Here is an 18809-nt window from a genome sequence, read left to right as displayed (position 1 = left end):
TAACAGATTTGCCTCAGAAAAGGCAGGTGCTATAGACATTCCTAAGGAAGAATTTTCAGAGCATCATATTCATTACATTCATCTCCCTCAACTAAAGTTTTTCTATTGGCTCATATTTACTGAAGATTTCATGCTGAACCATCCAGCTGTTTTATCTATGGCTTTAAGATAAGTGGTTCAATCCATAAGATCTCTCTGCCTCAGTTATTAACATATCTTACTTATCTCTTTGGTTATAAAACCAGCTTTAATACATAAATATACCAATAAAGTAGCCAGATTACATACTCTGACACAGCTCTCTTTTCTGAGCAGTCATAAACTAATTTAAATACTTTGGTGCCAGTTTAATCTATCAATTTGAAGTCTCATATCAGTGTAATGTCCCCCTGAATTTTTGCCAAAATTAAGGATGATTTGCTTCCATGGGCCAATTTAATAATAATCCAGGCAGGTAGGATCAAACTCATCAAAATATAAATTTGCCATTGTCTGTCTTATATGTTCCAACACCTCTTTATTGGTACTTATTGGTATACCACCCCAAAATCTCTCAGGATTTATATCATACATTTAGCTGATTTACATGGCAACAGCATACATCATTTATTCCTTCCCAGTACTCTTGTCTCTCTAAGAAATAAGGAAGTGTCACCCTACCTAATATACAATTCTGTTAGTGAGCCTCCATAATAAAATTCCTCAGTTGCTCAGATCCTCAGCTGGTATCATAGCTCCATTGATTTCAGTAGAGCTATGGCTGAGGATATTAGTATATTATTTTTTAGAACACTAGTTCTAATTGTGTCACTTTTAGCATAAGGCGCTCAATCTCATGGCATCACAACGGATTCCTTTCATACTAGAGTCAGTGCTCCCACCAAATAATTGTCCAGACTGAGAATTGGGGTTCAGGTTTTTGTACAGCCTTCTTTGGAACGGATTGGTGACCGACAAGTCATGCAGTTTAACCATTTAACTAACCTCTGCCTTAACCTTCTTGTTGTCAGCAGTGTTATATGGTGGAAGAGTAGTGTACGTGACTATCGGTAATGTATTCCCTGATACATATAGATTGTGCCCTATCCTCTTGTTCTGTGCTTCTTATTTCAATACAATAGATGTTTGGTTTTGTTTTTCAATCTTCAGTGAGTGACATTAATTCTACCACAGGTTTTTTGAATTCTATAGTGATTCTTTCGCACACTGATGAGCATTAATCTATTTTAGTGCCACAAGCCAAGGAAATAAATAAATACAACAGAATTTGCAGACAAAAGTTTGTCACCTTTAGAGCCAGCTTGGCAGTCTAGTGACAATCAAATGCACTGTCACATGGAAGATCTGGGTTCAGGGCCTGAGCCAGCCAAACAGGCCAGCAGAGAGTTGTACTCTCTAAAGGCAAACTGTCTGGAAAGAAAGGATTCCTCATGGTATTCATAATTTACCCTGATGGGCCATAGAAAAGAAGGGTACCATTAGAGGGAAGTTCACCACTGCACACAGCCTTTTGTGGGGGAGGTGTTTAGATAAATTACAGATTAAATTACAGATAAAATTCTGCAAGAAATAATGATAAGCTTTGAGTACAGCCAATTGAGAATTGTCCATCAAAATGTTCATTTTCGTTTTTTTTTTTTTTTTTTTTTAACAGAAAATGGGGTTTCCACAAAATAAACATCTTCCACAGAAAATTTTCAATTTTGCCAAAATTTGTTGATTTTCCTTTAGGAAAATCAAATTAAGTAGTTCATTTTGGATTACCCAGATCAGAATATAATAGTTTGTTGAACCAAACAGAAACATTTGGTTTTGGGTCAATTCTATATTACTCTGTCTGCCTGAGCTGCCATGGTGCCTTATGGGAGTTGTAGTTTAGGTGTCTCCATGACACCATTCTCCTGTAGGGACCAGTGCTCCCAGGTTGGACTACATCACCCATGATGCATCACTCCTTCATATGGCTAAACTGCCGCAATGCATCATGGGACTCTTATGATTGCAGTATTTCATGGGGGATGTAGTCCAGACAGGAAGCCTGGCCCATAGAGGAGAATAAGGCCATGAGACACCTAAACTACAAGTCCTGTGTGGCTCTATGGCAGACACAATTCAACGTTGAACCGAGCTGAAATGAAATGTTTAGACATTTCTGAATCCAAGCTGTTCATTCCACCGAAAAAACTGATATTTTGACCTTTTGTCCCAGTTTGAAACAAAAACAAGTGTTGAAATGTTTGAATTTCCTGTGAGGTGGAAGCTCTAGTTGTGAGATCTGTCTTATGATCACATATTTCTATAATAGAGAATACCAGTGAGTAAGCATTTGTGAAGCTTTGTGATAGTCATGAAGCAATATGGTCTTGTGTAGAACACAAACTTGCACAGTTTAAGTCAGTCCAGTGCAAACCTCTGTGTGGACCCACTTATTTCAGTTTGGGTGGCTTATTTCAGTTTAACTGAAACCTGTTCCTAATAACTTAAGCTAAACTGAAATAGACCCAGCTTAAACTAAAATAAGTGTCCACATACTCTTTTGCACTGCCTTAACTAAATCAGTTTAAAATGACACCTTCAGTTAAACTGGTGCAACTCTGCATGTAGACAAGACCTAAGTCTTCTGTCTGGGCCAGTGGAGTAGAACCAAATTAAAAAGGCTGGTTTAATATAAGTAAGATTGTGGTGTTTTAATAAATATGTGTGTTAGTTTTAATCACTGTAATTTATGTTCCTTTCTGTTAGAATTTGGCAAAGAATTTGGTTGTGTCTCGGGATGTAAATACTGTGGCAGATTTTTTTTTTTTTTAAACAAGGAATGGTAACATTAATTATATGGGGATGGGGTAAATGATCAGATTTTTACCTTCCACTAAAGTACTTTCTTCAGTCATAAATTTCCCTGTATTGTTTGGTGCTGCTGGCCTGGAAGAAAGATTTGGCAATGCTTGTTTGGACAGATGACTTCAAATGATTAGCAACCTGACATCAGATGCTGGCAGCAGGATGCTAAAAGAACATGCTAATGTCCTCCATTTTGACACGCTGGCTCGATTTTGTAATGAGCTGGCTCTATTTATAATTCCATTTTTATCTTTTAAATGCCATGACAGATGGCAGGTTCTGCAGCCAACTCTATTGCCATGGAACTGCAGAAAGCATAAAACCTTGGTAATGGTGAAATCAAACCATGCGACATGTCCTCCTAACTAAACCTGAGAGTTGTCCCCCAAATTTCATCAGAGTGATGAGAATCTTGGCTGCTTTTCATTCCTAGGGGGGAAAACTGAGCATCAGTAAACCTGAAATAAACAAAAAACTGAAGTGTAAAAATAAGGTACTTCTTGGACACAACCTGCTTCATTATCTGCCAGATCAAGTTACATCTGCAATGTAATCTTAAGCCTTATTTATATATCTAAGAGGGTCACATAATCGGTCCAGTGTCCTGTAAAAGATTCTGGATCCATTTTTCATGCACGTGAACTCTTCTTCCTAAATCTTTTTATTAAATATTGATTTCAGAGATTTCCCAGGGGACCTTCCAGTGAGACCCAGAAAAGATGGATATGTCATTTTGCATCTCTCAGTTGCACTTTTCCTGTCTCTATAAGGCCAAAAAAAGGTCTTGCATGACCATGAAACGTTTATATTTATTATTTGGTATTATTATTCCAGCTGTATAATACATCCAGCTAAATTAGTAATAGCACATCCCCTTTACCACTGGCACAGTAACTTCAGATCAGTACAGACAGCTGCCTTTATGTTCCCTGCAAGGAATACTACCCCCAGTAAACGTATTTCTGACTCCTATATAGTCTCTGGCCTGCCTATATTGATTCCCATATGTCTGATGGCATAGTGCCTGCTTACATGTTGGTCAGCCCCTAAATCATCGGGCATTGGCATAGGCAGTGAAGGATTTTAGCTGGACAGCTTGTGTAATACTGTGAGCCATTTCCATGACCTACTGAAGGTCACTTATAAACAAGGTAAACCACAGCAATCTAGTTCTGACCCTTTGGTTCTTTTAATACTTCTCTGAGTTCAGTTTACAAGCCTCTCAACTTCCAAATCAAGGTGAGACAAATTATCAAAATGTCGACTATTCCTTATTTGTCTTAAGTAAAATGTCAGTCCAATGATGAAAGGAAAAGCAGTGAACTGGGGATGCATCTGTAGTTATGTCTGAAATATCATTTGTACTTTCCCATATCAGTTTAAACTTGTGAGCATGATAACTCATGCACACAAAGCACAGTATATTTTGGGGGTGAGGTGTGGATAAGGGAAATGTATCACCACAGAGAACAACTCTTTGCAAAAATCTTTGCACTTAAGTGGCTAGTGTAGTCCTTGGTGCAACATCCTCTGGGTTTTGAACTCAGGACCTCTGAGTGAGAGCCATACCACGAAGCGATCCAGCCACTTGAGGACTGAGCTTTCTAAGTGAAGGGAAGGCCTTTGCCAGTTAGGTAATGACAAAAATAACTGAATGAAGACTTGGGCAAGTGAGAACCTTTCATCAGCATTCTGTGTAGTTCATGCACAGAAAAATTGCAGAATAGAGATACCCTAAGTTGTATAACCATCCCATCTTTGGTCTGGGTTTGATCAAAAGAAATGCAGGATACTCTCAGAGCTCCAGTTTTTGTGTGTGTTTCAGAGTCACCACAAGGCAAATCCTTTAGTAAAGGTGTGTATTATCATTTCATTTCAGTAGATGGTGAATCAAGAACACATGCTGAAGGCTGCCTTGCCTCTCTTTGCCAGATTTATCATCAGCAATGGACTGAAGACTAAACATGGAATGTTCGAGATCATGCTGGAGACAGTGGACAAAGCTTTGCCCATAGTGTCTAGGAACACGGGGTTACGATTAGTGGAAGGCACTATGGCACTCCTTTCTCCTGATGTCCTGCAGCTTTCAGACCCAGACACTTCCTCAAAGAACCTTACTTTCCTCTTGGCACAGCTCCCTCAATATGGCCATCTGTACCACCGAGGGGCTGTGCTGCTGCAGCACAATTTCACCCAGCAAGATGTGGACAACATGGACATAGCATATAGACATGGAGGAGGGGATTCCCAGATTGACAGATTTACATTTGTTGCAACAGATAGAACTAATGATGGCTTCATTGTAGATGGAAAGTTGCAAATGGAGCCTGTAGCATTCACCATTCAGGCAAGTATGGGCAACAGTCCTGTTTAAAAAAGATGAATGAAATAATAAGGTTAATCAATAGTTATAAAAATACTGGCTCTAACTGGAATAGTGCTAGTGCTTACTTGCGGCTCAATTTCAGGGACTCAGCAATTTAGGATTGAACTGGTAGGGATGGGCTAATAGGATAATTAACCTGTGGAACTCATTGCCACAGTGTATTACTGAAGTGAAAAGTTCAAAAATTGGTTAGACATAAGGATAGGAAAAAACACCATCTATGTTACACTAGTTGAGATGAATATTATTATCAGGGTTTTCAATTTTTCAATCCTCAAGTATTAGGGCCTCAAAGTTAACTCCAGCCATGGTGAGGATGAAATCCCACATTTTCCCCAAAGGTATATTGCACAATAAACTGCATTTGGTGTGGCGGGGTGGTGTTAGGACTACCGAAGCATCTGTCATTGGCCACTTCCAGGAGAAAATATTCAATTTGATAGTTTATAACTGTTCTGTGATGGAAGGTATGTTTTATAGTTCTTACAAGAATCTGTTCAAACTTCAACCCTGCTGTAGAACTGAACCAGAACCTTTCATACAATTTTGCTCCTTTAGGGAGTCCTCTCTTGCTCACCAATCTTAATATTTAACTCCCTTTGCTCGCAAGCTGGATTTTCATCCTTCCCTGGCCGTGAACTCTGGAATCCCTATAAATTGCCTCCCATTAGTCTGACCCAGTTCCTCCTTTCTAGACTGTGAACTTTTCTTTGGTGTCTGGTTTCCCCCACCTTTAAGCATTCTTGTATAATCTGGCATATTTTAGTATCAAGTGACCCAGACTGCACTGTATAGCAAAGCATGAGAAATTTTGAAGTACAGATGCTGGAATCTAGCAAAGTAGAAGCCTTGTAATTCCTGTTCACAAGGAAGCTGGGTGGGGATAAGAACAGTAGTTTCGTGAGAAGATCATGGGAGGCAGATGGCGCAGAAGCCACAGTGGGGGTTTGAAGGCAGGAATGCAAGTCAATATATGGTTAGGGATAGAGATGCGAAGGTACCTCAGGTTGGGGAGGATATCTTGATCAGGTCGGTGGGTAAGATTACCCAAAGTTTTGAGTCAGATTTCAGCTGGTACCTGTATACTCAACAACAACAATAAAAAGTTAAGGTCTGATTCTGTGAAACAAATGTATATTTGTTATTTTTAACTTTGATTCAGGTGGACCATTTGGACAAAACTGCCCCAAAAATTGTTCACCTCCGTTGTTCTTCAGATGTGGAGCTCCTGAAAAATGGCAATTATGGGATTTACATTACTGCCAGGTCCTTGAAGGCATATGACCCTGATACAGAGGAGGACCAAGTCATTTTTAAGATTTTACGAGGTCCTCATTATGGCTACCTGGAAAATACAACCACAGGTATTGTGTTCTCTAATCTCTTCATATGATGATCTAAAACATCTTGTGGCACATGGGCAGATTTCAAATCCTGTGCCCCTATCTAAATATAGAACCTTTCAGCTGTGGATAGAAAAAACTGAATTCTGATTCCAAATTTCTTTAGGGGGCTGGAATATGATAAGAAAGCTTCAGTACCAGCACCCAAATACATGTCAGTGATGAATTCTTAAACACCTTGGTAACATATTTTGTAGCTACAACTCAATAACTGTTTTTTGCAAAAGCAGCTTGAAACATCTGTGTAGAAAGGGACAAAGCCCAATGTATCACAGACATGTTATAAGCTTAATGGCAGATAAATCAATAATAAATAGTGGACAAAAGAAGCTAATGTGTACCCAGGTCATTTGATGTGATGTCACCTGTGAACTGGCTAATTACCAGAGATTTTTTGGTGAACACTGAAGTGGCACTATGCAAAGGAAAGGGTGGATTTCTGGAAGATCTATGTATATTTCAGAATTCTAAGAGTTAACAAAGAGAAAATTCTATAATAATCAGTTAAAACCATGTGGCTTTTGCTAACTGTTGTTTAACTGGATTTTGATTAATTTTTGTTTCCCCTCTTTCCCAGGTGGATTTATCCAGGAAGGATTTAGCCAAAAGGATTTAAATGGCAAAATCGTACTTTATGTCATCAATCCATCCTGGGAAGTGAATTCAGACAGCTTGGAGTTTCAAGTCACAGATCCCACTGGCAACTCTGCTGCCCCCCAAACGTAACTTAGATCTTCCATCCTTTTCAGTTTAATATGTTGTGCACTACTTGTGCATTGGAACTACTTTGTGCCTTAGGTCAAATCAGTCACTGTGGGTTTGAAGCTGAAAGAAAGAATGTAGATACAGTTTCACGGGTTCATATTGCAGCATTTTTTCAGGAAACTGTGAGTAAAAGAGTAAAGAGATATTCCTTTTGAATGATTGTAAAACAATGAGGAATCTGTGGTCCCTTTAGACAGAAGAAATACTGTCTAAAGGGACCAGTTTTCAGTCAAATGCCACATTTCTCACAATACATGACCGCATGCACGTGTACACACGCTCTTATTCTCCCCTTTAGATTGCTTTTTGAAGAGGTATAAAGGGGCCTTAATGTAAATAAGAATAACGTCCATAAACTTAGAGTTCAAATACTACCTTAGATAAGGTTGTCAGCTTTAGGTACATCCTCTTGCAGCTGGAGGTCACTCTAGGCCTGTGCTGTCAGCAATGGCCTTTCCAAAGCAATAAATAGAAAACATCAAGTAATAAAAAACGTATGGGCCATATTTTGCATAGCTATATTGAAGGGAGAAAATGCAAGGGTCCTATTCTTCCCAATCATGGGCTGCCAATATTTTTACAGGCACCCTCCCGAGTTTCCTCTTAGCCTGTGTTAAACCCCATGAATCCAGAGTGTACGTACTAGTGGGTGAGAGACTGGGGAATCAATTCGTTTGTTTTCCTCATTTCAGCTAAAAAGCTCTCTGATAACAATAGCCAACGAGAGAGACAGCATCACTTTGGAAGTTAATTAAGCTAAACCGAATCAAGACCATTTTAATTCTGAATGAGAGTGTCCATACAAGAGTTTAATGAAATTTATCTAATTTAGTTTACATTCACACCTTTAGTTCAGATTACCTTTGTGTATTCCCATGTAGACAAATCCTTAGTGAATGGAATTCTATTTGGAAAGATATGTTTCTATTTTCTTTCTAAAAATTTGACTACGTTTTCAGCTAATTTGTTTAATTTGAATTGAACAAGAACGATGGCTGGCGCTATTCTACATGTGCTACACCTGGTGTCTAAAAACCAGACTTCATGAAGAGAAAAGAAGGAAAAGAAGAGACAGTTGATTTCACAAGAACTATCTGAACTCTGCTTCACCCTGGAGTAGTGGGATAAGGCATCAATAGTTGGGGTTAAAGTTACTGCAGTACCAAGCTATATCAATAGATGTCTCTGTGGTCAACCTCATATTAATCTAACTAACCTAAGCACTTTGTTATAGCACTATACATTCCCAAAGATAAGTGATCATTGTACACATTGTTTTTCATTGTGTATATAAAGACCACTTACCCACCACTTCCATGCAACCACGTCTGGGGCGAAACCTGGGAGCTATTGTATGTCAGCACCAATGCAGGCAAGTGAAGAATAATAGCTTCTCACATTTAAAATTCAGAGGAAATTTTAGAGAGATAGAATGTATAGTAATTACCTGAACTGGAGTTTGGCCAGGACACTGGGATGTTTGTTTTCAAATGAAAAACCCCAAATTTAACATTGCATTAAAATAGTGGTGTTGGATTGATTTGAATGTGTAATCCAGTGATGTCATCACAGTTTTCTGAGTGTGCTTTGAAAGTGTATATCATTTCAATGGAAGCACAAACATTTATTTGAATGATGCTGAATTACTACAGGATCACAGGATCAGACTTTGAACATTTCCTGAAATGTGGATAGGCTGAGGGTGACTATTTTTATTCCTACTGCTATACAGTGTGCTTTACAGTACATAAAAAATCAAAAGTCCCTGTCATGTGACTCTTAGCATGTAACTTAGACCTTCTCTACATTAAGGGAATTTCCGGGCTTAGCTGTAGAGAAATAACTATTCTGCAATACCTGTCCTGCATAATTTAGCTATTCTGAAATAACTCCCTTGTATGGGCACTGAGTTCTGAAATAAAAGTGATTTTATTTTGAATTAATTAGGTGAATAAAATCACCTTATTTTGGAATTGAGTGTTCACATGGGAGTTATTCTGGAATAGCTATGTCGGAATCCTTTTTGTGCTATAGCTATGCTGGTCAGTTTCCCCATGGAGACAACCCCTTAGACAAGAATGATACTAAGGAAATCACATCAGATGCGGTAAGGTGTAAAGACATTGTCAAAGAGGAGTTCAGTGCAGGAATGATGGATGACTGACATCAATGTTTCAAAGCACTCACCAATACATCCAGGCACTCCCAGTGCTCCAAAGCCAGAGGTGTCCAAACTTACTAACCCCTCTAAGGCCCCTCACCCAGCTAGCCCCACCACCCTGCCACAGGGCAGAAGCACCAAGCTCCCCACCCCAGTCTGGTAGGCGGAGAATGTGTGGAAGGGTGTGGGGGAGCATAGAGGGCTCCGTGAGCCACACTTTAGCTGTAAAAGAGCCACATGCAGCTCACAAGTCACAGTTTGACCACCCCTGAAATATGCAACGGCCACATTACTCTTCTTCAAGACATATATGTTTGGAATATCAGTTTTTATCCTTTAAGCCTCTGTTGTGAAAGCATGTCCAGCAGCCCTGGCACTAATATTACACCTGGCTATAGACAGTCCTTACATTATAGACTTCACAAATTGGCTCCGAAAGGGTTTGTTTTTCCATTAGTGCCCAAGGCTTTGGGGGTTGGGGGCAGGAGAGGAAGGGTAACATCCAATAACACTAGAGATAGTCATACCCCCAAAAGTTTGGAAGCTTTCTAGATAAGGATTCATAAGTGGCATAGCAGAGGCATTCTCTCGTTTCATCTCTGACTCTCCACTCACCCCCTTCTTTGAAACCAACCCTTCGGGAGGGCTCATCCCATGTTTTGCTCCACCACCATTCCCAGCTTGTGACTCTACAATAAGTCCAGCCCAATTCCCTCCAAGGTGAATCTAGCTTGTGTTTAATACAAGATTTGAAATCAGCAGTTTCTGGTGGCTGATTTGAAAGTCAGCCAGAGTTGCCTGGGGAAGTAGGGGATCACTGGGGTGGCGCATGTTGAGTGGATGAGCGGGATTATTCCAGGCAGAGCTGCAGGAAGGAGAGGCGAGGATACAGGGGGAACACTGGAGAGTCACAGTAAAATAAAACTACAGGGGTGGAAGAAACAATGGCCTTGTTTGAAATCAAGGAGATGGAAGCAAGAGAGAGAGAGAGCCTGGCTTAGCCAAACAGACCTTAGGATCAAATCTTGGTCCCATTGAAGTGCATGGCAAAGCTTCCACTGACTTCACTGGGAACTGGATTTGGCCCTGAGAAGATGTTCACGTTTGATTCAGGGGACAGGTGGTGAAGACTTAGCTGGAATTCTTAATTCATTTAACTGTTTCTCCCATCTCTAATTAATACAATCTCACAAACAAACCCACTGATTTAAAAATAGAAACTGTGTGTGTGTATTCACTGAATCAACAATCAAGAGAGAAATGTCACCTGTACCAAAGCCAAAGTCAGCAGGAGGGATCACGGTGGACTGGTAAACAGTTTTTCACATAGGTTTTCTTTTCTCCTCCCTACAGTCTGGAACTGAGGTGGTCTCAAATTGAAATGCAACAGGCTGAGTATGAAGTGTGTGAGAATGTGGGAATGTTGCCTTTGAAAATCACCAGATCAGGGTACTCCGTAGACTCTGCCTTTATTGCAGTGAAGGTAAGGTTAAAAAAAATAAAGTTTGGGTTGGAAGTGAATAATTGTCTGAGGCAGTTACTTTCCTTCTTACAATTACATGAGCTGTTTGGTTGGCTTGGTAATCAAGTAATCATGCTCTGTATCAGAAAAAAGACTACGGTTCAAGCCATGTTTGTCAGGACCATGTTCCTGCAAGTACAGCACTAATGCAATTTCTCTAGCTAACATAGCATGTTTTTGTTAAGCAGCTTACAACACAGCTAGGTTAGGAGTTGTAGGCTGATGGCAGTAAATACTCCTAGCTGAAAACATAGGGTCTGATCCTGTCCTTGCTGAGGTCAGTGGAAATTTTGCCATTGAATTCAATGGGGGCAAGATTGGATCCATAACGGTTCATCTCAGACTGTTTTTCCTTTTGTTGCATAGGATTGTTTACACTCTAAGGGCCGTATTCTGGTTAGTACTGAGCCTATGACGCTTGTAGGCCAGACAGATTGAACCTAGCAGTAAGAATACAGGATGGAAACTGGCCTCCCAAATTCTGCCTCCTGTGAAAAGTCATGTAGGGCCATGATTCCCCCTATTTCTGCATATACGTGTATATGCCCCCCTGACTAGGCAATGGTGCCTGTGGATAGCCCTGCACACAAACTATTTCTATTGTCAATAGAAATAGGAGCTCAAGGGCCGTACGTGACAGGCCGGATGTTGGAGCACAATAATGCTGATGTTGTAGTGAACAATGCACTATTTGGTTCTATCTACACCTTAGCCTGTGCTCCTACCCGTGTTTTTACCACACATCTCCTAGCATCCACACACAAAGCCTTCAAGCATGTGCTTATTTGCACTTTGAACTCATGCTTGCTTGCAGAACTGGGGGTGTGGTTTGAATGAAACCCAAGCTGTGTTTTAACTTGGGCTGGAACCCACCAATTTTGCAGTGAGGATACTAGTAAGATCTTTCAAGAGCTGATAATCCTCAAAAGTCCTTCCCACAATTTCACCAAGGAACAGACAAATTCTCCTGCAATTGACACAATTGACTGGGAAAGAGTCCCAGTGTATCAGTGCACAGAAGTATTGGAGATATGCTCCCAGACACACACAGGTGAGTGCAAAAACAGTGAGGGCACAGTAATGCAAGAAGACTGTAGAGATGCTTATACTTTGGCTAGGCTAACCCCAGTGCTCAGACCCAAGTACAATCACCCAGGCCAACTCTATGGTGTACACTTACCCTTTCAGGGAGCTATTGTGTCTGTTTCCAGGTGCCAGCTATAACTAGGGCCTCAGATTTTGCAGAATAGAAATGCTAATTGATACTATTTATATAGTGATTTGAGAGGTGGAGGACAAGATAAATAATAAGCTTTTATATTATGACTTTTAACCCAAAGGCTAGGTTGGAATTGGTTCTCCCTCCCCCCGGTTTAAACTGGCAAGATTTATTTGTCTTCCTATTTCTTTTCTCACTCAAGTCTTACAGCGTAGTGTACAATAGTGTGTGTGCTTTTGAGACCTCATAGATAGAGTATGGTGATGAATAGTTTGCAGCATACAATAGAATGCATTGGTTTGGTTAAATAGGCTAAAAAGATTTAGAAAGATTGAGCTTCTCCATTGTATGGTATTTCTGTTTAATTTCTTCTTAGGTTAATGAAGGGTCTGCTACACTGGGAAAGGATTTTACTGTGACTCCCTCTAAGCTTATTCAGTTTGATCCAGGTATGTGGTAGCATATGAGTTCTAATTTTACAATGAATTAACTAATTGTGAAAGGTGCCATACTGGAGACCAAATGTCTTTTACTCATCAACTGAAAAGGTAAAGCAGAGTCATTGCCAGTGCAATCTTCCCCACCCTAAACTCAAAACACTCAATGGAGAAGAGGACTGATCAGTTTCCATCTCCATTCATTCCTTGGCCGCTCTGCTGAGACTGCCAAAGATGGTGGCAATTACTGCCAAGCATAATGGAGGCTTTGTTGATGGCTTTCACATTTTTATCATTTGTGTCTGAATACTAAATTGTGTGGAGGGACTCTCCCTAGAATTGCTTCTAAGAAGAGAACTGCAAATGACAGACACAATATTTATTTTCTGAAGTGCGATGGTGTAATTTTTACTATACTCTTCCTAAAGAGTCAGATGCTTATCTGCTATCCTTTGCAGAAGTACAGGATGGTAGCTTAGTGAATAACAGAAATGGAAGAAATGCTGCAGAACAAAATAACCACTATCATCTACGTATTTTTGACTTGCTATTTTAATTTTGTGATGCACTTCATACAGCTTCCCTATGGAGCACTCCCTTACCGAGATGATAAATGCCTTGAACTTTCTCCATGATTGGAAATTAACTTCTTACTGTAGCTGCAAACACCAAGCATATCTTCTTGACTTTATCAAATTGCTCATGTAGCTGGGAAGACCATGTAGGTTTGGTTTCATACGATACTGCATTTCTGCTGAGAGAACATTTCTATCAAATTATAAGCAGTAATTTATTCTCCATAAAAGTATAGTTAATAACACATTAAGATTGCAGATAGGCCTAAAACCAAAATTGCAGATATGAATGTGTCTGAAGTTTGGGTTCAGATCCAGATTTGAATTTTGCAGCTTGGGGCCCATATCTAGTTAAGACAGTACCTGAACAATGTAAATGTAAATGTAACAGGGTCCTACATAGTAGAGGGATAAAAGCTACACTGCAGTGCCAATTCAGGTGTGAAGCATGGCTAAATGGGTAGTGAAAAGAAGGATGGTCCTGTGATTAAGAAACTAGAATGGGATTCAGGACGTCTGGATTGAGTTCCTGACTTTCCCACAGACTTCTTGTGTTACCAAAATCTTTATCATATAGGTTGAGATTCTCACCCCACTCTGTCCCTTTTATGTCAGGTAAAATGGCAATAGCAGCTAAGGACCCTAAAAGCCCCAGATATAGGTTGGGGAGGATTCCCCTGGCAAGGAACTGCAGAAGGTAGCCATAAGAACCACCTAGCAAATCCTAACGTAGGGATTCCAGGCCCATAGGGCAGCCCAGAGAAGCTGCTGTAATTTAGATAAGCCCTAGCGCTGTGGAGCAGCCCAGGATCAGGAGAGTGCAAAGATGGCTTAAAATCACCCTAGCTCCATCTCTGCCTGTGCTCTGAGTTCAGTGCTGTGCCTCTAAGAACCTGGATTTTCATATACAAAGAGTAACTATGCATGAAAACCCATTTGCTCTCAGAATTACTTCCTTTGCAGATGCAGGCCCGGGTTGTGAGTACTAACTGTGCCTATGCACATTTGTAGACATAATCTAGGACTTGACTTTTGAAAATCTGGCCCACAGAGTTCAGACTGCTGCCTGAAATGCTCAATGAAAATATGCTGCCAAATGTAATATTTCCATTACAAAACATCACCATGACTATAAAAGAAATGAGAAATATCTGTGGCAGCCTCAAACAAACAGTTGTTTCATGGGGAAAATAGTCTAAGCACTTATCTGCATCTGAAAAACAGAAGATAAGGGGGTGGTGATAAGCAAATTCCAACCCAGCCATGTGGAGTCTGCAGTGGGGAATCTCTCAATTGGAATCTCATCTTTTGTTGTGAAAAAAGGCAATGCAAGCAGCTTTTTTGGCTACAGAGATTCCATAGGACTGCTGTCTTTGCCTGGCTATCACATAGGAAAACTTGTGACAGTTCAGTTAAAAGACTAATCAACAAATTAAAATTTGCTGGAAATGTTTCATTGTAATTTGTCTCCTGGCTTTGGCATAATGGGGAAGCACAAGTAACTTCTGGTCTTTTTTAGAGACAGATTAAGAAGGGTAGGTGGTCATAAAGCAATAAACACACTAGATAGGGGAATCCGTTCACTTTCCTAGCACACCTCTGAAATCAGTGATTTTTCTCAGTGACTGATGGGAGTATTCAGTACAGAGAAGCAGAAAGAGATGGATGGAATAGCAGCAACAGAGTAGGAGTAGATTAAAAAAAATTGTATTAAGGGCACTCCCTCTGTGGCAGTTTTGGCAGAAGGGTGGGCATCTTCTACTCTGCGTAACAGTGCAGAACCAAAGACCTTGTCATTAAACTTTTTATTTTAAATTAAAAGATGCAATATAGGATGTTGTTGGTGTTTTTCAAAAAGAAAAAGCAAAAACCCTAGATGCTTCGGGTCCCAACTACCCAGGAGGCCACCTTTCCTTCACTAAATGCCTAAGATCAGCTGATGCACTCAAGCTACCATTCCTTAGACTGACAGATCTAGAGGTTATGGGCAGAGTATTTGCAGTGCAGGGCCCTTAACTGGAATATGCTCCCCCCCATTGTCCAGCTAGTCTGGGAAGCAGATGCTCTGAACTTTGTGCAGGGAAGTGTACATTGATTCACCCTGAGGCAAGACAGGCCACTTTATTGTTGTTGTCATCCCCTGGGGTTCCTGCCAGAGGTGGAGCCTGCTTTAATTTTTGGATGACATTTGATAAGAAATCTGCAGGGGGAGGCTGCTTGGGAGATATGCTAAATCAACATATCTCACAGCTACCCTGGCCACCCCAGCCAGCACCCCTCACTTTTTGGACTGCATCAGCTCTCTACCACATACTTTCCATGCTGGCTTATTCCCCTTCCCACTGGCAGACTGTCCACCTTGATGGTCCTTTGCCTAGATTTACACTGACACAAGCCCCAAATCTGGTGATGTTCAGGGCATTGTGCAAAACCATGCTGGTGCTTGGGTTTATTTTTAATTTGTGGGGAGAGGTTTAATTAATTAACATGGATGAACTAATTTGATGTTTATTGTAAAAACCTACTCAGAGACCACTGTGAATGACACAGTAAATAAAAGTAATAAATTACAAATGAAAGTTAACGGTAGCATAACCGCCAATACAAGATGATTGAAGTCAGTGGAAGTTTTTACATTCATTTCAGTGTGTGTTGGATAAGAGGCCCATAATCTGAGATTGGAGAAGCAACTGAAAGGTAACTAGGAAATGGAGACCAAAACAAATGGGAGGCCAACATCGGCAAGATACAAATAAATACTGAATATATGTATCTTATTGCATTCATCCTGAACATCCATCTTAACTTTTTGTGAGTCACTTTGGTACACAAAAATAGTACTAATCCGAGAGGTTTCTATGACAATAGCCAGGCTGGGATCCGGGTCTGACCAACTGAAATGCAGCTTTTGTGAATGGAATTGCTTAAAGGAAGAAAATCTTTGCATATTATCATGAATTCATCTCTAAAGCCTTTTGTTGTGTTCTGTGTTCTGTGTGTGTATGTGTAAATAGATATATATATATACTTACACAGTGCCATTTAATGTAAGATTATTTATTGGTCTTTCAGCTAATAACGAGAATAGCCCTTTACATTAGATCTAGAATCTGTTCTCATTTCCACTGGTGTAAATCTGAAGTAACTCAATTAAAGCCAGCCAATGATGCTAAAATTGTAACTGAGAACATAATCTGGCTTTTGAAGTGTAGTACTAAAAGTCAATGTAATTTTTGATTGATTATGCAAATATTTTAAATAATTGTAGCATCTCTAGAATTAAGATTCCAAGATAAAAAGGATACATCACATTTCTCCTTAAAATTGCAACTGAACCCCCTAAATCTATGTATTGTAACCATCATTTCCCATGTCTAAGGCAGCTTTTTGTTACAGTGTATGCACATGAACTGAATTACCATTGTCCAGGAACAAATTTGGTCTCTTAGTGTTATTTGGGAGAACAGCAGGAGTCCAGTCAGTTGGTATGAGCACAATAGCATACACAAGCTATTTCATTCTAGCTGTAGACATGTTAATTAATATTTTTTGACACCCAGATTGATTGAAATAGCAATTAAAGAGTAATTAAAATGTTTACTTCTGGTAGGAATGTCAACCAAGACGTGGAATATAGCAATTACCTATGACGGATTAGAGGAAGATGATGAGGTCTTTGAAGTAATTCTGAACTCCCCTGTGAATGCAATTCTTGGCACCAGGACAAAAGCTATAGTGAAAATTTTGGACTCAAAAGGAGGTATTCTCTTTTGATCTTCATTTTTAAAATCTGGAGCAATCTTGGCTGAGTAGCTACTTACTTTCAACAACAAGTGTTGCTAACATTTATCTTCAAAGCAAAATGCTTAATTTTTTAAAAAAGAAAACAAAATTGACAGTTACCGATCATTTATTCTCTCACACAACTGTATTCTTGCTCTTAGGAAACACAGCATGAAGAAAGCAACAAGTACAAAAGAAAAAAATCTTTGCTAACAACAAGTGTGTTAGATTTCAGCATTCATCATTATTTTCAAAGAAATTTATTTTGAAAGTCCATTAAAATATTTTTTGGTGATTGCATAATAGTTATTGCACTCCTTTGGGAAAGATGTCAGGAAAAAAATCTAAAAATTGAACCCAGTCCTTAAAATAAATTCTGTAGTATCCTACAATCATGGTCCAGCAAACAGACATGTTTATTGCAGTGCTTTGGCAATTTTTCTACAATACTGTAGTATTTTTCAGTGATCAAGTGTGCAGTGCTTTAATGTGGAAACAACTGAAGAAAATACAAATAATTGTCCAGGCAGCTGAATTCTCTGAAGATTGGAGAATATTTTTTCTCTCTGACTGCCTTGCAGAACAGCATTACCCAAACAAATGTGAAAATGAATTTGGGCTAGTTTTGCAAAGGTCATTTTTAAAGGTTCAGGGTCTGATTTTTTGTTTAGTAACATTGATGTAAATACAAATTACTCAACTGAAGTCAGAGATACATCAGTGTAAAACTGGCTTGAGAGGAAAATAGGACCATGTCAAAGCATGAAAGAGAAGACACCTACGACTGATTGCTTGTTACCCAAATGACTGATAGGAAAGGCACCTGGGACCAACTGGCTGCTGCCGATTCATTGATAAGAAAGATACCTGGGCTTTGTAAGGCAGGGAAGAATGGACAGGAAAGGGAAAGAGCTTCTTGTGAGAAATAGTCAGGACAGATGGGGATCGCTGCTGGAGACAGAGAAGAGAGAGGAGTAACTAGGGAGCTGTCTGAGTTGGTGCTGAGCTCCTGAGGACTTGAGAGAAGCAGTTGGGGGAGCCATCTGAAGGTGTGGCCTGAGGATTCACAGAGCAGAGGTCCAAGAAAAGGGGCTGAGTAGCCTAGAAGACTCCAAACGAAAGATAATAAGCAGCAGCCAGGAAGGGCTGACGTGTTGTGATAACTGGGGAAGTTGAAGCAAGACCTCAAAGGAGAGGAACTGTGAAAGGAATTACAGACTTCAGAAAGGAAGCGTGGTGCCCAGTGAAAGACCTTGAGAGACTGTATTTGGAGCTACAAAATAGACAGACCTTCAGGAAAGGCGAGGTTGTACCTGACGGGAGACTAGGATGAAAGAGACTGTTTGAGCATATTGTAGGTAAATAAGCTGGTCCCCAAGAAGGGGCATTAGAGTGTGTGACAGGCCTTGGTGTACTTATTGATTATCTCTTGGGTGAAGGGCAGCTGAGGCCAGGTGCTGCAGAACCATGTGAGGGTCAGAAAGGGTTGCTGCAGAATGTGTGCTCATTTACAGGGCAGCAAAATTTCATTTGGGAAGAGAGAAAATTGTTAGGGCATAAATATTACCAAAATTGTTAATTATACTGGAAAATCTATGGACCAAACATGTACCTTCAGTGGGTACCTCTTAGTGCATTTGATTTGCAGGGAGTAGATTTTATTTACTTGTGCTAAATTTCTTATACTTTTATGAGTCACAGACCGTACTATAAATGA

General features: G+C 39.9%; 1 protein-coding gene across 3 annotated transcripts in view; it reads left to right on the top strand.

The window, feature by feature from the left end:
• Positions 1–18809, top strand: part of LOC137156364 (FRAS1-related extracellular matrix protein 1-like) — a 35271-nt gene that overhangs the window by 1221 nt on the left and 15241 nt on the right. The window contains exons 2-7 of one of the 3 annotated variants that reach the window (XM_067553111.1): positions 4721–5188; positions 6390–6591; positions 7208–7352; positions 10910–11039; positions 12674–12746; positions 16920–17069. In XM_067553111.1, the coding sequence (XP_067409212.1) occupies positions 4724–5188; positions 6390–6591; positions 7208–7352; positions 10910–11039; positions 12674–12746; positions 16920–17069 (1165 nt within the window). In that variant the 5' untranslated portion in view covers positions 4721–4723. Of the gene's footprint in view, positions 1–4714; positions 5189–6389; positions 6592–7207; positions 7353–10909; positions 11040–12673; positions 12747–16919; positions 17070–18809 lie in introns of those variants that run through there. The other 2 variants (XM_067553110.1, XM_067553112.1) reach the window with 2 other exon arrangements.

This window comes from Emydura macquarii, unplaced genomic scaffold (assembly GCF_026122565.2).
Source record: "Emydura macquarii macquarii isolate MOO-44397 ecotype Brisbane River unplaced genomic scaffold, CSIRO-AGI_Emac_v2 contig_1451, whole genome shotgun sequence".
Taxonomy (NCBI): Eukaryota; Metazoa; Chordata; order Testudines; family Chelidae; genus Emydura; species Emydura macquarii.
The sequence above is the reverse complement of the archived record's forward strand: the minus strand, read 5'-3'. Positions and strand labels throughout refer to the sequence as shown.